This window comes from Quercus lobata, chromosome 10 (assembly GCF_001633185.2).
Source record: "Quercus lobata isolate SW786 chromosome 10, ValleyOak3.0 Primary Assembly, whole genome shotgun sequence".
Classification (NCBI taxonomy): domain Eukaryota; kingdom Viridiplantae; phylum Streptophyta; class Magnoliopsida; order Fagales; family Fagaceae; genus Quercus; species Quercus lobata.
The window spans coordinates 26,056,203-26,074,678 of NC_044913.1; the positions used below are offsets into that span (position 1 = coordinate 26,056,203).

Genomic DNA, 18,476 nt, shown 5'->3' on the forward strand with positions numbered 1-18,476 from the left:
TTCAATTAAAGGTCAAGAACACTACAAAAAAACCGGTCTAAAGCTGCGTTTGAAAAACGCAGCTTAAGACCTCAAAAACGCGACTATAGGCTTTGAGCCATGTTTTCTATGGACGCGTTTATAAACGCGGCCTAAAGACCGCAGCTCAAAGACTATAGCCACGTTTTTCAAAAACGCGGCTAAAGGTCTGACCTATAGCCGCGTTTTCTAACCGCGGCTATAGGATTCGGCCTGTGGCCGCGTTTTTGGAAACGCGGCTATAGACCAGCTTTAAGCCGCGTCTGAAAACGCGGCTATAGGTTTTTTAAAAAAAAAAAAACAAAAAAAAAAAAAAATTCTGGGTTTTTTTTTCCCCCAGAAAATTCAAAATTGAAAAATCAAATATAAAAAATTCAAAATTAAACACAAATACATAAAATTCGAAAACAAATAAAAATCCAGAAAATTCAAAATCAAATACAACATACTCACAATACAAACACACCCAGAAAATTTTAAATTAAACACAATATACTCACAATACAAACACATGCACCCAAAAAATTAAAAATCAAACATAAACCCCGAAATTTCAAAATCAAACACAAACCCGAAAAATTAAAAGCAAACACAACATACTCACAATACAAACACAACGAAAAAATTCAAAATCAAACAAAACGTGTTCCAAAATATAATACAAACCCATGAATCTCCTCTCGTTCAACAAAACCAACCAAATCTAACACTAATTCCATTCAATAAAACAAAAGCACAAGCTCAGAATCAAAAAAGAACACAAACCTGTGAAGAAGGAAGAAAGAAAAAGGAACAAAAAAAAAAAAAAAAAAAAAAAAAAAAAAAAACGCAGTACCCAGATGTGAAGGAAGAAAGAAAAGGAAAAAAAAAAAAAAAAAGAGAAAAGAGAAAGAAAAAAGAGTTACCTGGATGTGGAAAAAAAAAAAAAAAAAAAAAAGACTTACCCAGATGTGAAGAAGGAAGAAAGAAAAAGAAAAAAAAAAAGAAGAAAGAACGAACCATCTTAAGAATGAAGAAAGAAAGGGAAAAGAAAGAAAAGAGAGCAAGTGGGGGTAGGTGGGAAAGTGGGGTGCAGGTGTGAAAGGTAGTGTACGTGGAAAGCTTCAGGAAATTTTTTTTTTTTTTTTTTACGCGCTACCTATAGCCGCATTTTTAAAAAGAAAAAACACAGCTATAGGTCGGCGCTTAAGTACGATTTTTACGGGTCAATACACGCATTTTCAGGTCAATACACGCAAGTCTATGGATGAGTGGAAATTTTTTGTGATACAATTGAATGAAAAGTCTTGGGATACCTAAGGCTACGTTTAGTAGAGTTGTTAAGGCCCTGTTTAGATTTTTTTTTTTTAATTTTTTTTTTAGCACTCATCTCTCCTAATTCAATTTTCATCACTCATCACTCATCACTTAAAATACCTCAATTTTCTACACAAAATCTGTTTGGCACCATTACTCAACTTGTCATCACTCAAAATTTTCAATTATTTGTGAGCCTCATACTTGCAACTTGGTGCAGCTTTTACTCTTCTTTTTTTTTTCCCCCTTCAATCCCCAGTACCCAAACTCACTGAAGAAAAAAAAAAAAAAAAAACCAAAATTCCGATCCAATAAATAAATAATAGAAACCCGAACCCAATGAAAAAAAAAAAAAAAAAAAAAACCCTTTATGAAGAAGACCAAGACACAGTGTGAAAGGGAAAAGAAAAAGAAGAAGAAGAAGAAGCCACGTGAAAGGAAAAAGAAAAAAAATAAATAAATAAAAAAGAGGGTCAAAAGTTGTAATTGACTTTGACCATGGGACCTAACATGTAGTTTTAATTATGAAAATACCATTGAAAACAGAGTTATGAAAACACCTAAAATATGCTTTCAGTTTCCATAACTTATTACTCAAAAATCAGAAAATTGAGTAATGAAAACAAAAATTGAAATTATATTACATACATTTTCATACACATTTTTACCTACACACATTTTAAAAACTACAAACAACATTACTCAAACTTTTCTACCAAACAGATCCCTATTTTACCTAACACGTTGTATTGTGATAGATCCAAATAAAATTAGTAAATCTATGTGAAAGAGAGTGAAGTTTTTGTGAAATTTTCTTGACCTGTAACGTAATTAATTCCAAGGAACAAGTCAAAAAGGTAAAGGCCGCGTAATGGTGGACCCAATGTAGATTGAGAAATTATTTGTGCTGGTAGCTTAGTACCAAAATATGTTTGGCTTTTATAAAGTAGTATTTTACCCTACGTAAAAAAAAAAAAAAAAAAGTAGCATTTTACCCGCATCTCGGAAACAACGGTTCGCGTGCTATTGTTTCAGACGCTTCACCATGTCACAATTCTTTAGCTACCTCCTCATCCTCTCCTTCTTCTTCTTCATCAACTCCTTAGGCACCAATTCTACTCCTTTATGCCAATCACACTACTGCGGTAGCGTTATCATCAGGTACCCTTTTTGGGTTCATAATGAAAGCGCCTCCGATCAGCTATATTGTGGCTACAAGGGGTTTGGCGTTATGTGCAAGAACGACGAGGCCGTACTTGAATTATCCGGTGACCGCTACTACGTGAAAGATATAAATTATGCCGACTATACCCTAACCCTTGTGAATATTGATGTCTCCAACCAAATGTGCCCAAGGGCACGTCATAGCGTTTCTCTAGAGACGCTACCATTGAAATATTCTTCAATGGATTTGAATCTCATTTTTTACTTTAATTGCACTTCCGACCCTCCAATAACTGTGCCTTACATCCGGTGCTTAAATATTAATGGTAGAAACCGGTCTTACGTTTTTGTGGAGAATCATGAGATGGAGGGCTTTGATTGGTCAAAGAATTGCGAGGAGACAGTGGTGGTGGCTGTGACACAGAGTCAGATCAATGAGGGCAATTTAACTGGTGGGTTTGGTGCGGCTATGAATGATGGCTTCGTGCTTGATTGGGAAAGAGTTAAGGATTGTGGTACATGTGAGAGCTCTGAAGGGTATTGTGGATACAACGCTACGGCTGAGGAGTTCTTGTGCTTTTGCAACGATGGAAGCACACATAGTAACAGCTGCAAAGGTATGCTCCCTTGGTCAATTTCACGTGTCAAAAATTTACATTACATATCATAGTAAAAAGGTATAGAGAAGAAAAACACGTAATGCTGAATTAATCACTATAACACCTTTGAATAATTAATTCAAAGGTATGATTGCGTGATCTACTTATTCTCTTGTGGGTGTCGGGACGGAACTAAGATTCAAACTTAGGGGGCCTAAAGTTCTTTATTCTTAGATTTTAAAAAATTGGAATATCAATACTAGAGATTGACAAAGTTGCATTATTAGCATTAATTTATTAATTATTAATTTTATTTTTTCTTTTGAAAAAAAAAGATAATAATAAGATTTTATAATTAAGAGTTTTGCAAGTCAATTGGCATGTTTTAATATTTTCAAAGTCTAACTAATGTGTGGATGAAGCGATCAATATGTTGCATAAGAGTTGTCTCTATGGCTAAGAGGGTGGAGTCATTTGAGAGGGGTATAGAACTCTCAAGTGAGAGGGAGAAATTGGGTAAAGACTATTGGGTTTTTGTGACTTTTTTTGTAGCTAGGATTTGTAATTAATTTATTGTTATTGTTTTTGCTTAGATCGGATTTATGATTTGTTCAAAGATTTTTCTTATTATCTAGATATGTGCATTTTTTTTTTTTTTAAATAGATTTTGCTTGTTATCTATTTGTTGGATTTTTTGGCAAGAGGGGCCAAGTATATAAATTTAAGAGCCATAATTAAAATTCATTTTGTTAATACACATGCTAGTATTTTTTTTTTTTTTTTTTAAAGGTGTGTGTTGGGGGGTGGGGCGGGTGGTGTGAGCATAGCCCCCGCTGCCCTTGAGTAGTTTCGTCCCGCCACATCACATGAAGGGTCCACCTAATTAATTCTTCCCTGCTGTAGTTTTATTTTGTATCCTAGTGCTAAATCTTTGTTTGGGTTGTTGTAGACTTTTAGTTGCCTTGGAATGCATTTTGATAGAATTTTCCTTAAAAAAAAAATAAAAAAAAACATAGATATTCACCTTCAATGAACGGTGTGAACACACATATATATAATATATATATATATATTAAGGGTTTTTTTTTTTTTTTTCTTAAGAAAGAGATTTATGTAAATATTACATGGATTAGAACCTTTGGATCCTATTGTTACCGACAGAGAGAGAAAATTTTACGGTCTAATTTATAACTTCGTTTTTTTTTTTTGCTAAGACAGTTTAATTTATTGCTTTTTACTTATAAAACTATAAGTTTTATAATGTGAAACTTCCTTGAAACTATATAGGTATACCAGTATATGTATCTTCTCACTCACAACAGGTGGATCCCACTCATCCTTAGAACCCACTTAATGTGACAGAGAAGATATTGTTTGTTTGCTTAGACCCTTTAAAATAGATTGTTTAACCTAATATATTAGCTAATGATTATTTAGGTTAATTATGAGATCAAGGCAAACAAATCCACTAATAAAGAATTGAAGTTTTTACAAAAGATTTAACCTTAAATTTATTGCTACCTCTAGTAATAACTTATTGACACGACCACGTGAAAGTTCCGAATCTACACTCTTCTCTCTTGGATTTGCAGCACATAAGCTCTCACGCTTATGACTTTGAGATCCCACTCAAATGTTTAGCAACACAAACTCCCCATTTTATGACTCCAAGACTACCCTAGAAGGTTTAGATCATCAACAGTTGTTGAACTTGTTACAACAACTTCAGACCGATTCTAATGATATGAGAATGATTTCCAGTAGTGACTTTGATAGGAGAAGACACAGTACCTTTTAGATCTCACAAGAGCACATCCAAAGTCCCTTCAAAACGTACCTTAGGTTTCTTTAAATACTATGTGAAATAGATTTGAAACCCTAATCACATATTGGGCTTAATGAGTAGTGGGCATAAATTAAAATCTGCAGAACCTGTATTTTGATCAGTCAAAGCTTAGTCTCGATCGGTCGAACTCTTCAAAATTTGAATTCTTCTTTTTGTAGCTTGTATATTCTTGATTCTTGACTTGTATTATCTTGAACTTTGTCTAATCAAACCTATAGACTTCGGAGTCTATATCTAGACAAGTTTGTGCTTACAATTTGCCAATTGTTCTAAAATTCTAGAACCTAACAAATATATATACCCGAATCAAGGTATATTCTTCCATGTTAGTATAGGCAAGCAGACCTTCGAAGTAGTTTGACTAAAGTCATAGGTTTGTGGATGAAAATGCCCCAAAAAAAAATGAACTTGCCAAGAAAGACATTTCTGGCTATTCTACTTAAAGTCATTGGGGTATACTTTTTTACCACAAAACTTAAAATAAAGACTTTTAATTTCATTTAACGATGGGCTTAAATAGCTACTTGGCCCTAATCCAATATTATTATTATTGATGAAGCAGAAATCATCAATTAAGTGGACTCGTCTAGATGAATTAGAAACCTTGCCCCTGTACCTGAAAATGTCGCACAAAGCCCTCTTTAGGTGGTCACCGGTGTGGTGTTTGCCAAAGAGTCTTCGATGACAAAGTTAGTGTATGAAAATTTCAAGAAAAGTATCAGAGATCAAAGCTATGACATATCTTTGTATTGGAAATTGTGTGTACCTTCTTTTTGGTTCTATGGAATGTTTATATATGGTTTCGCAGCATCTAACTGTTATGGCTTTTATTGTGGCTTTAATGCCTCTTTTGGTAACGCCTTCAGGCTCAGTAATGTAGGCTTCGATGGGCCTCCAACAGTTTATACAGCTGGTCTTGTAACCGTCCGAGGTATTGTATACTACATTAAATGGCCTACCTTCATTCGTCAGTGACGTGGAGTGGTGGACGGAGATGTCTAATTAGTTCATCTGAGCCAAAGGGTTTGTCGGTCCCATCAACTGCCCCCCTAGGCTTTGTGATTGTCCTTGCGTGCCGTGACAATCACAAGGAAGTGAAGGGTTTCTTGCTCAGACGTGTCTCTTGGGGTTTCTCTCCGTATTTAATGTACAGTGGCGGGGCCAAATGCATTATGGCCACGTGGCATGTTCTGAGTGGTGGATTTAATGCTCCACTCCGTGTGACTCTTGGATCTCCCGCTTTTTCTTCTTCTTCTTCTTCTTCTTCTTCTTCTTCTCTCTCTTTTTTTTTTTTTTTTTTTTTTTTTCTGTTTTCTGTGCTTAGTTTTTTTAAACTTCCTTCCTTTCCTCTTTCTTCTTCATTTTTCACTTTCTTTCACTGCTAATGTTGTTCTGCATTTTCTTTTCTCCAAACTCCTTGCTTTCCTACGTTTTGCTTCTCTTTGGGGTTGCATTTTTGAGGTACAACTTCTTCTTCCTTTAGTTCTTTTTTCGTAGAGTAGATAATTTGTATGGGTTTTTGATTTTCCCCTTTTTCTTTCCTTTTTTTGTGCTTTTGGTTTCTTTAAGATCTTGCCCCTCTTCAATTGCTTTTTTAGACCTCCCGAATAAAATCAGCTGCTAATAGCTTGTTGACCTCATTTGTGATAGCTTGGTTTCATTCTGGAGCAAAGACTCATCGTCTTTGCTGGACGAGCTTTTTCTCGGGGTCCATGTTCAGCCTATGTTGGATAACCTTTGTGGATATGCATGGCATGTCCTTATGGCTCCATGCGAAGATGTCCCTATTCTTTTTGAGGAATTGGACTAGCCTCGTCCTCATCTTGGGACTCAGGGTCATCCCTATCCTGTTCGTCTTTGTTGTCTCTCCGTCTACTAGTTCCACAATCTCTAAGGCTTCCACCTTCTCTTCTTCTTTCTCCTGAATCATCCAAGTATGGTTCTCCTTTGTAGCTAACACCACTTGTTAGCATTCCCTGGCCAACACTTGATCTCCTTTTACCTCGCCTACACCATTTTTCGTTAGGAACTTTACCTTGAGACAATTGGTAGACGTGGCTGCTTTCCAATGATTAAGTATGGGTCTCTCGATGATCACATTATAAGAGGAAGGACAATCTACCATTAGGAAGTCTAATTAATGTGTCAATTGTTTTGAGTAAGCCCCCACTGTGACTGTCAGCGTCACTATACCTTTGGGATATACTTTGTCTCTGCTGAAGCTGACGAGTGGAGAGTCAAATGGACGTAGGCTTTCGGGGGCCACTTTCAATTGTTGAAAAGCGGAAAGGTAGATGATGATGTCTGTGAAACTTTCATTGTCTACAAGGATTCTCCTAGTGTTGAACCTTTCTATCATAAGCATGATAGCGAGGGGATCGTCATGCGGCTGCTTCACTCCTCTGGCATCTTCCTCTGAGAACAAGATATCCCTGTCTGTCCGTCTTTGTTTCAGGGGTGGTATCATGTGGATGCTATTCACCTGCCTCTAGTATGACTTCTTGAGAGATCTAAACAAACCCCTTGTGGATGGCCCTCTCATGATTGTCTTTATTTCTCCTATTACACTATGCTGATGATGTGGCTTATGGCCTTCATCCCTTAGAAAGGCTTCCGGCTTGTCCCTACTATCGTCCTTGGGCTTGTTGGAATCGCCCTTCTTTACAAATTTTTGCAACTTCCTTCTTCGTATAAGTTCCTCTATCTGCTCTTTCAGTTCTCTGCAGTCTTCTATGTAATGGCCATGATCTTTATGGAAACGGCAATATTTCCTCTTGTCACAAACATTGGGTGACGAGTGTAGTGGCCTCGGCCACTTGAGGTAGTGCTCATCTTTAATCTTTGCTAGAATTTTATCAACAGGCATAATTAAAAGAGTGAATTTTACCGTCCGAGGGGTTTTATCATCTTTCCTCTTGTTCCCATCAGTACTTTGACGATCTGCCTACTCCCTTTTTTGTCATCTCTGATTGTCTCCCTTTCTCTCCCTCTCACTAAGCTTTTCTACCTCTTCGATTGCCGCTAAAGAGTCCTCAGCGTTCATGTACTTCTAAGCCTTCAGTAGTATTTTCGCCATCATCCATGGGGGATTCTTCACAAGCGAGACCATAAACTCCCTAGACTTCAACTCGGCTTTAAAGGCTGTCAGCTGCACTTTGTCATCCGCTTCGTCCATCTCTAAAGTTTCCTGAGTGAAACGCTTCACTTACGACCTCAGGGTCTCCTTGTCTCCTTGTTTAATTGTAAGCAAGTGGTTTGTCGGCCTTTTTGGGCATTGTCCCTCGACGAAGTAGTGTTAGAAGGAGCTGCTCAGCTGCTTGAAGTCATCAATGGACGAAGTTGGTAACTTAGTGAACCATTCCCTCGCAGCTCCTTTGTGGGTAGTTGGGAAGGACCGGCATAATATCTCATCAGGGGGCTGCTGAAAACCTAGAGTTGTCTTGAAGGTGTAAAGGTGATCCAAAGGATCCTTCAGCCCATCAAACGGTTCAAGTTGTGGTAGGTGAAACTTTAAGGGCACCGGACACTCCAAGACTGCCGTGGTGAAGGGTGAATTTGTCCTCCTGACTATACAGTCTAAGTTTTGGTCTATTTTTTCCTTTATTGTACTCCTCAGCTCTTCCATTTGCTTTCTCATTTCCCTGAGGAGGTCCAAGCTCGGTTTTTGTGGGGTGGCAAGTCATCAGTGTTCGTCCCTTCATTGGCTATCCCCATCATCATCCCAGTTGGTCCCTGACCGGTTTTCCTCTTGTTGTAGCCGCAATCTCATTTCTTGGTTTTGTCGGGTAAGCTCTTCCACATTAGCTGTAAGTGTTTCCTGGGGAGTGTTGGGCTTCATCTGGACTTTTAAGTTGAATGGGACTACGTTCTCGAACCTAGACACAAAATATCTTCCCCACAGACTGCACCAAATTGATGAAGCAGAAATCGCCAGTTAAGTGGACTCGTCTAGATAAGTCAGCAACCTCATCCTTGTACTTGAAAATATCTCACAAAGCCCTTTTTAGGTGGTCACCGGTATAATGCCTACCAAAGAGTCTCTGATGACAAAGTCAGTGTATGGAAATTTTAAGAAAAGTATCAGAGATCAGAGCTATGGTGTATCTTTGTATTAGAAATTGTGTGTGCCTTCTTTTTGGTTCTATGGAATGTTTATATACGGTTCCGCAGCATCTAGCCATTATGGCTTTTATTGTGGCTTTAATGCCTCTTTTGGTAACGCCTTCAGGCTCAGTAATGTAGGCTTTGATGGGTCTCTAACGGTCTATACAATTGGTCTTGTAACCGTCTGAGGTATTGCATACTACATTAAATGGCCTATCTTCATTCGCTAATGATGTGGAGTGATGGACGGAGATGTCTAATTAGTTTGTCTGAGCCAAAGGGTTCGTCGGTCCCATCAATTATTATTATTATGATTTATTTTAAAGATGGTTGAAATTGAATCCAATTTGCCAGCCCAATTGGTTGAATAAAATTAAAACGTGGGTTCATCCTATTTTCGATAACCGGGTGAACTCAGTAACTCGGCCATGAGTGCAACTTTCTAGGACTGAGGAAAATCATTTTCTTTAGGACTTTTGAACCATAAAACATCACAGTCTTAGACATAAAAGAATGGTGTGGAAAAGTCAGTGGGATAATTTGCTCGAGAGTCCAGATTAATCCCGTTTAAAAATCAATCTATGGAGAGGACTCTTTTATCTCTTTTAGACTTACCGGCCTTCGTTCAACCCTTCTCAAAAGAAAAGTCTTCGTTCAATGTTAGGCTGCGTTATATATACTTTTCTCTATGATCTATGATCTCCTACACATAACACATGGAAGACCATCATCTACAACTAGCTCTTTCTTCCCTCATCACCCTTTCCTTCTTCTTAACAATACTACCACCATCTTATTGCATCGACAATGCACGCTTTGTTGAGTGCAGTATTCCCTTTGATGGTGGAAGGATAAAAAACATTTCGTACTCTTTCTTGGGAGGGAATCGATCTGAACTTTGCAATTTTCAAGAGTTCAAGCTTACGTGCCGCGACAATGAATACCCAATTATCAGAATTGAAGAACTAGAGTTCCTTGTACTAAACATCAACCAATCTCAATATATCATGACTATTGCAAGATTGGACCTCTGGAACCATGCCCTCCAAAGTTCGTCAATACCACTTTGGATTTTAATAACTTCAAATATTACACACCAACCGATCAAAACCTAATTTTGTTCAATGGCTGCCCTTCTGGAGTTAGGGGATTGGATGGAGTGAACTTTTCCTGCAGCTTAGATAATAATGCTAATTACTTTATAGACGAATCCTTCCCAGGTATCCACGACCTTTTTAAGGGATGCAATACAAGTATTGAAGTTCCAATTTTACGAACTGCTCTTATTGATGAGTCTGTGGGACTTCAGAATGTATTGAATCAAGGTTTTGATGTGGACTACCGTAATGACTGGTCGATTACCTGTTCGGGGTGTGAGGCTTCAGGTGGGATATGTGGTTTTAACTCCTTCTCACATTCATTTGTTTGCTTTTGCCATGATGGAGAGCAACCTTTGGTCTGTTCAAGTAACGGTATGCATGCTCGTTTCTCCTCAATTTCATAGATTAAGTTGAAACATATATTTGATTTCTCAATTGTTCTTAGCTAATAGTAATAAGCCTATATAAAAACTTTTGTTCTCCCTTTTATGTTCTACTTTATAATCTACAAATTATATCTTAATGCTTGATTTTTTTTTTTTTTCATTTTAACAATTTTATGCTCTATCAATCATACTATGGGTCTGTTTGGCTACCGCTTATTACTGAAAACTGAAAATACTGTAGCAAAATAATTTTTAAATGTGTGAATAGTGCCGTGAGACTCATTTTTAATGTTTATTTTGTTGAAAAAAAAAAATTGTGGGTCCGTAAACAGTGCACGGAACCCACTTAAAGCAAAAATGGTCTGTTGGGAAGCGCAAAATGCGCTTCCCAAACGCACACTATATCTTGTGCTCCACCAATAATTTATTTTGTTTTTTTTTTTTTTTTAGAAATACCAATAATGGTTCTAACAATTGCATACCATTATTTTCATAATTAAAAAAAAAAATATATGCACAACATTCTTATACTCTCTTTGTTTTTAGAGAGTTTCAACCTATGACATCCACTCTTGATGATAATTCTTTATCACTAGACCAAGATACCAACTATAGGTAAATGTGGATCGATTTAGTGGGCCTTGAAAAAATTCCGCTAGGCCCAAAAGCTTAGACAATTTCAAAAAAATGGGTTAGTTATATAATTGAGAGAAAAGAGAGAAAAGAAAATAGTTTTTTTTTTTTTTTTAATATGTGATTATGTATAAAGAAAACAATGAAATAACATAAAAATTACTCATGAAATTTATTTTTTTCCATTTCATCACATTGTTTAAGTTCAATACCAATTCATCTACCAAATCTCTCACCACCCTTCAACCAAAAGAAAAATTATTAAACTTAAAATAAATATAAGGAATTACTTGTCATATTTTCTAACAAACAACATTAAACTAAAAACTTGATTGTAGCCAATAGTTACAACTCCATTGGATGTGACATTTGAGAAATTCATTATTGGATTATATTTCATCTTATATTTTCAATACTTGCAAAATTTTCTAAATATCAAAGATCAATAGTTGTGTCATTAATTAAATATTTAAACTCAAATTTTTGTAATATAAAATCATACATAAAAAATTGGTTTATGGATGGAGTAGTAAATAATATCTGATTAACAAAAAATTTGACATGCGTGTTATGACCATAAAAACATGCAATCCAATTATTAGATTTTAAAATATGTAGCCATGTTAATTTTTTTAGTGGAGGTTGTAGTCATTTGCTGCAACTATGTTTGTAGCCAAATTTTGTCTTTTTCTCATGCCACTAAATCCCTAACACCTCCATCCCCCCATTAATTGTTTTTCTTTTAATCTCTTGATTTTTTTTTTTTCATAGTTTCAGAATCTTAGTTTTTTTTTTAAATTTTTTTTTTATAATTTTTAATTTTTAATTTTTTTTTTTTATAAACTAAAGTTTTAAAGAAAGCTGAATTCTACTTGGTTTTGTAAAGCATAATCAAGTTTGTAAGGCAGTATACAACTTTTCAAGTATGTTGCTATATATTTAACACTTTTACGTTTATTTATTTATTTATTGAATAATCAAATTACATGTTTCAAATTTATGTACTTAGATTAATCTATTACATTGATTGTCTTTTTTTAATTGAACTCTCATTAATGATTATATTCTAGCTTTTTATTTAGTTATATTTCTAGGTAATTTAACTTATTATTTTACATGCAACATGAACATGTGCACCTGAGGAGATTGATAACTTAGTATTTTTTTTTTCATTCATTTATGGTTATTATATCATTACCAAACTTTGGATTGTGTAAACATAAGAATTTCATATTATTTAAATTTTATTTTTGGGGATTTTGTTAATTGTTCTCTTATTTTTATTGAAAAGAAAACAAAAACAATATGATATTCATTTATCTTTCTGCATGTAAAAAAATATGGCTCAACTTGTAACTTGATTAACTCATTTATAACATGATTGACCTAACCTCCTCACAACTCATTTAGATCGACTTCTTTTTTACCAAAACTTGAATAAGACCCGACTTGAGTTGATGCAACCCGACCCATTTGCTAGGTCTAAAGTTAGTGCAAATACGAAATGGTTCAATGACTTGTGTAGCTTTGCTTGTGTTTCAGAAAAGAGAAAATAGTGATCTTATGTCATTTGTGATGCCAAGACTCTAAGGGAATAAAATGGTTATATGAATAAGAATAAGTTTTGATGATGCCAAAAAAATCATCAAGTGAACTCCTCATCGATACAGATGGACGAAGGCGTTGTCTTTGCCTAGAGACGAACCTTTCGATGCTGTTCTTCCCTTGCTTTATAGCTTTTGGTGTTGAAAATTGTCAGTTGAACTCCTTTTTAATATAGATGGACGAAGGTGTTGGATTCATCCAAAGACAAACCTACAATAAGATATGAAATAGAGAAATATGGATACATAGGTGTGATGTTTGCCAAACACCCTCCGATGATTAAGTTATAATGAGATTTAATTGAAGTATATTGCAAAAGAATTCAACTTCGTAATAGTTTTGGTTTGGGTGGGTTTTTATAGCCCTTGTCTTCATTGTTTGAATGAACATCTGCTTTCTTAAGATATGGAGACATTGGTATTAATGGCTGGCTTTTATTGTCGGCCAATGGCTGTTTGTCCGTTGGTGCCCATATGTTACTCCTTAGTTGTCTGGGGCATTGAATGTCTTTTATAGTTTTGTCCATCATTGATGTGCGTACATTACACCTTGCATTGAATAGCATTTAATTCGTCTGTCGAGAGATAAATGATCCTGATAAATTAACACTCATCAGTAATGAATGCAAATGCGTTATAGACTCCAATGGTCTTTTGCCTGTTGGTTCGGCAGTTATGCTTTTGTTTGTCTGGCGCATTAACCGCTACTCATGTGATTTATGGGGAATCATTTAATGTATGTTGTAGTCGTTCATCACATGGATGATGCTAACTTGATGGATGATGCTGGCCTTGTGGAAGAGGGTGATTTTTCTCGGCTTCAAGTTTCTGTCATCTTTCTATGCCTATGAGTAGAAATGTGATATAGTGCAACCCAAGAAATTCACAAGTAATTCATATATATGCACATGATGTATTCACTAATAAATACTATATTTTCTCCGCAGAACATAGCAGGAGCATGAATACAAGGTTGATTGCAGGTAAGATATGCCAACGAAAAATAGATTAAGTGCGTTCAACTTGAAAAATTATATTTATATTTTGATAACAGGGATTTTTTTTGCTCTGTTGCAAATTCTAAAGACTTAATATCTTTCCTCAATATTTGACCGAAATTTATAATGCGGAAAATTGTATGTGTTAATTTTGCTACTTTAGAGGGCGTTGAGAAAAGGAGGTTTTAGATTTTAAGAGGATATGGCTTCCACCACCTAAATCATGTTCGAATTATGCTGCAGGTCTTGGTGCTTTAGGGCTTGGAGTGTTACTTACCAGTATCACAATTTGTTGTCTTGGAAGTAAGAGATCAACTACGTCAACACCATTTTTTATGAAGAAAACAAAGAATGAACATGATCTTGAGGCATTTGTTAAAAATTACGGACCACTATTGCTAAACAGATATAAATTCTCAGATGTCAAGAAATTCACCAATTCATTTAAGGTTAAACTGGGTCAAGGAGGCTATGGTGGTGTCTACAAAGGAGAGCTACTCAATGGTCGTCTCGTAGCTGTGAAGGTCCTGAATGCATCAAAAGGAAATGGAGATGAATTTATCAATGAAGTTTCAAGCATTAGTAGAACTTCCCATGTTAATATTGTCACACTTCTTGGGTTTTGTCTCGAAGGTCAAAAAAGAGCTCTCATTTATGAGTTTATGCCAAATGGATCACTTGAAAAGTTTATACATGGTGACAACATGGAGACAACCACTATGCCGTTAGGATTGGAAAAATTGTTCCAAATTGCAATTGGTATTGCTCGGGGCCTTGAGTACTTGCACCGTGGTTGCAATACTAGAATCTTGCATTTTGACATAAAACCACATAACATTCTTCTGGATGAAAATTTTTCCCCAAAGATCTCTGATTTTGGACTTGCTAAACTTTCTCCAAGGAATGAGAGTAGCATATCAATGGCAGTAGCCAGAGGGACAATAGGGTATATAGCTCCTGAAGTGTTCAGTAGAAACTTTGGAGTAGTTTCACACAAATCTGATGTCTATAGCTATGGAATGATGATTTTGGAGATGGTTGGAGGAAGAAAGAACATTGATGTTCGAATAAGTAATACCAGTGAGATATATTTTCCTCATTGGATTTATAAGCGTCTTGAGAAGCACAATGATTTAGGATTTCCCATTAATATGACTATAGAGGAAACGGCAATGGTGAGAAAGATGATCTTAGTGGGTTTGTGGTGCATACAGACAAATCCATCTGATAGGCCATCCATGAGTAAAGTAATTGAAATGTTAGAAGGAAACCTAGAAGCATTGCAAATCCCTCCAAAACCTTTCTTATCATCACCTCCAAGATCTCCTGCAGAAGAATCCTCCACCACATATTAGTACAATGTAATAATACCTCTAGATACATTTTTTTCTTGATAACTTCTTTATTATTATCTTACATTTAATTTAAGGATTGGGCTCCTTGAAGACAAGTGTTGGTGTTATTATGTACCTTTCACATAAAAGAGGGGGTGTGCACTTCAATGTCCCTTAATCATTAACCTAGGAAAGGTCTCTAAGCTAAGAAAAACTCAATTATAAGACAAGAAAGGGAGTGTGCACAACCAACTTTTGTTTCTCAAAAAAGTTTCTAAAAAAAAAAAAAAATTGTTTATGAGAGAATATTCAATGGAATTCATACCTGTTTTTTCCTTTTTTTTCTTTTTTACAAGATAGAAATTCTACTCTAGCCTAATCTAAGTGTATATGTGTGAGAAGCTCCCTCTTGAAGACTTGAACCCCGGCCCTTACCCCCCCACACCTCACAAGTACTTATACTTGTGAAGTGACCAATGCATGAAGGGAGTGTGGTGGTAATTGATACTTATTATTGAATCCCTTTTAAAAAACAGTTACCAACATTAAGTGGGATATTAATTGAACGAGTAAATCTAGTGCCACAAACGTATTTACTACTCTACCACAATTTTGCTATGTGGCAACTTGTGAATGGTGAAATCATGGACCCACTATTTTATTTTCACCACTTACAAATCGCCATATAGTAAAGTTGTGGAAAAGTTTATGGGTGTGTGCCAGTTGTCACATCTCTAAATCATACATTGGAGATGATTTTTTTTTTTTTTTTTTTTGGTTGCTTGTTTGGCCTTCAAAAAAAGGTCATTTTTTTTTTCAATCCAATTTCATCCTTTCAGCTTGTTTCTTTGGATTTGGGATTACCCACTTGATAGTTTGGGGGTATTTTGAGAAACTTAGTTCTCTTTTTCATTTATGTCCAATGCTAGTCTAATACAAAGATCTTTCTTTTTTTTCTTTTTTAGATTTCAATTTCAGTTCAAAAAAACTTGGAGAAAGGAAAAAAAAAATGGGAATTCATTTCTTTTATGGTTGCATGACTAACAAATTGCCATTAATTTTAACAACCAATCGAAATATGAGGTGCAATTTGCAAGCTTTGGTGCAATTGGGGAGGTCATGGCAAGTTTTTGTAATTTGCGGTGTAAAATATGCAATTGGGGTGGTCATGGTGAATTAATACAAATTAATCCAATTTTTTTATTTGGTGAAAAATATATATAATTGGTTCATAACACAGTTTAGAATCAATAGATATGAACTCGCAAGTGCAGAGACCGTGGCGCATGTGAGAACATAGTGAGGTTTTCGTGCACGAAACCACTTTCGTCAGTTGCTTCATCAAGCACTTAGTGTTCTTTTCTCTCTCACATCTACTTTGGTGACATCTCAAGAAACAATATGTCACTCTTTTTCAACTGCAATTCCATTCTTTGAGCATGTTTATTTAGATTTAGGAACACCCGCTTCATAGTTTGGGGGACTTTCTGAGAATCCCAATTCCAACTTTCGTTTTTATGTTCAATGATGGTTTAAAAAAGTAAATCTGATTTTCTTCTAGAAAACTTAATTCAACTTTTGAGTTTGGGGATTTTTTGGGAAAACCAATTTCAATTTTGTTGATATCTATAGTAGTTTGTAAACCTCAATAAGAACAATGAGCTAGTTAATTTTATCCATGTGAAAATAGAAAAATTAAGAATAATTTTGTACATTAAATTGGGAAAAGAGTAGAAGGGAGAATTAATTATTTTATTATCATGTGACCGCTAATTTTAATCATCATTCAAAATATGGGGTAAAATATCCATGTTTAGGTGTAACTAGTAAGTCACCCGTGCGATACACAGATAATGCTGTAATATTTTATGTAAAATGGTTTTAGAGAATGTTTTATCTATATTATAGCATAATCATTATAGAATTTTATTAGTAATAACTTCATCATAAAAAACAAAAATTATAAATTGCACACACATATCCATTATAATTATTCAATTGAAGTAATGAGAAATAAAACTCAAAAAAAAAAAAAAAACGATGAATATTATAGAATAAAAGTTGATATAGAATATGTCTTTCTCTTTCTCCTTAATTCTAAAACAAAATACACATTCCAAACACCCATAGTCAATCACATCATTTACAAAATCCACAAATCCACACCGTCTGATCTTAACATAAAAATTATAATTGCCGTTGTCACTCAATATAAAATGCAAACCCCCTTCCTTGGTTGTAGCCAACTCATACAGATTAGGAATATATGAAATAGCAAAGTTAGAGTTAGGTAAGTGTCGTCAAAAGATTGAAGGTAAATGACATCATTTTTGGTCATGTGTGTATTTGACACGGGATGGCATGAAAGGCTATGGGTGGGTATATATAATGGAGTAGAAGTGCAAGAGGTGAAAATTGTGAATTAAAATGCGAAGATTTTTGTATGTATGTGTGTTGAATGAAAAGTCTTGAAACTTTGAACCAAAGAATACAAAGAATATTTATTTTTTAATAGAAAAGTCTTGAAACATTGAACCAAATAAAACCAAACAGTCATTATTTAATTTGTTCTTATCTCAGATGTGGCACTTGAGAATATTTCAATTTTATTTACATATAATGTGTCACTTGATAGAACCTCACACTTTCCCACATAAGGTCTCTGCTTTTGTATAATTTTTGATGATTGATTGGGATGGTAATGGAAAGTTTTTTATATTTTGGAGTGCAAAGTGAAAGTACCCATTTGTTTATGGTGGATTTGTACAATTATCCCTGTTTTTTTATTTGAATATAAAAATATTAAATTCTTTATAACAATGTCTTTTTTTTTTTTTTTTTGCTGCGCTAACATGGGCGCCCAAACCTCTTCAATTACTAAATTATTCCTTCGTGTATATGTAATCCTCTATTCTATACATCAAGCAATTATAAGAATAAATTTATTGGGGGTGTTTCCAAGATATTGGGTAGGAATTTTTAATTTAGGATTTCATGAATCCCATGAGAGGTTGAGAACTATTAGACTAACCTGTTAGAGTTTATAATGCTATATTATGTTTAGTAGTTTGTAAGATCCTGGATTTCAAGTGTACAAGAGGTAATTCTTACGTGAAATTGGGGAAACTTCTTTATTAGATTATTTTTAAAGAAATTGGAATATGTTAAGTTTTAGATCTTGATTATTGAATTACAAGTGAATTAACCAAGTTATTTAATCAATCCAATTTTGCCAATTTATAATATATGAGTTAGGCAATTTAAAGCACGTAAATGCAAATTCAATAAAGTGTCCCCAATTGCACAAAAGTGACAAAAACATTCATAAAGAGATAGAAATATGATGACGAAGTAGAAAATAGACGAAAAATCCAAAGGAAAAACCACTATGAGG

At 34.9% G+C, this 18,476-nt stretch overlaps 1 protein-coding gene across 1 annotated transcript; it reads left to right on the forward strand.

The window, feature by feature from the left end:
- Positions 1 to 2,331: 2,331 nt before the first annotated feature.
- LOC115962450 (LEAF RUST 10 DISEASE-RESISTANCE LOCUS RECEPTOR-LIKE PROTEIN KINASE-like 2.1) lies at positions 2,332 to 15,187 on the forward strand. The gene is made up of 3 exons (XM_031081288.1): positions 2,332 to 3,095; positions 13,698 to 13,733; positions 13,992 to 15,187. Exons 1-3 carry the CDS (start codon positions 2,360 to 2,362, stop codon positions 15,101 to 15,103), a joined length of 1,884 nt encoding a protein of 627 aa, XP_030937148.1. The 5' UTR covers positions 2,332 to 2,359; the 3' UTR covers positions 15,104 to 15,187.
- The last annotated feature ends 3,289 nt before the right edge of the window (positions 15,188 to 18,476 follow it).

What these genes read in the sequence shown, in the direction of transcription:
- LOC115962450 (XM_031081288.1), top strand. Translation starts at nt 2,360, where the DNA reads ATGTCACAATTCTTTAGCTACCTCCTCATCCTCTCCTTCTTCTTCTTC. An exon ending in ACATAGTAACAGCTGCAAAG is followed by an intron (nt 3,096 to 13,697) that starts GTATGCTCCCTT and finishes TTTTCTCCGCAG; the next exon opens with AACATAGCAGGAGCATGAAT. An exon ending in GAATACAAGGTTGATTGCAG is followed by an intron (nt 13,734 to 13,991) that starts GTAAGATATGCC and finishes ATTATGCTGCAG; the next exon opens with GTCTTGGTGCTTTAGGGCTT.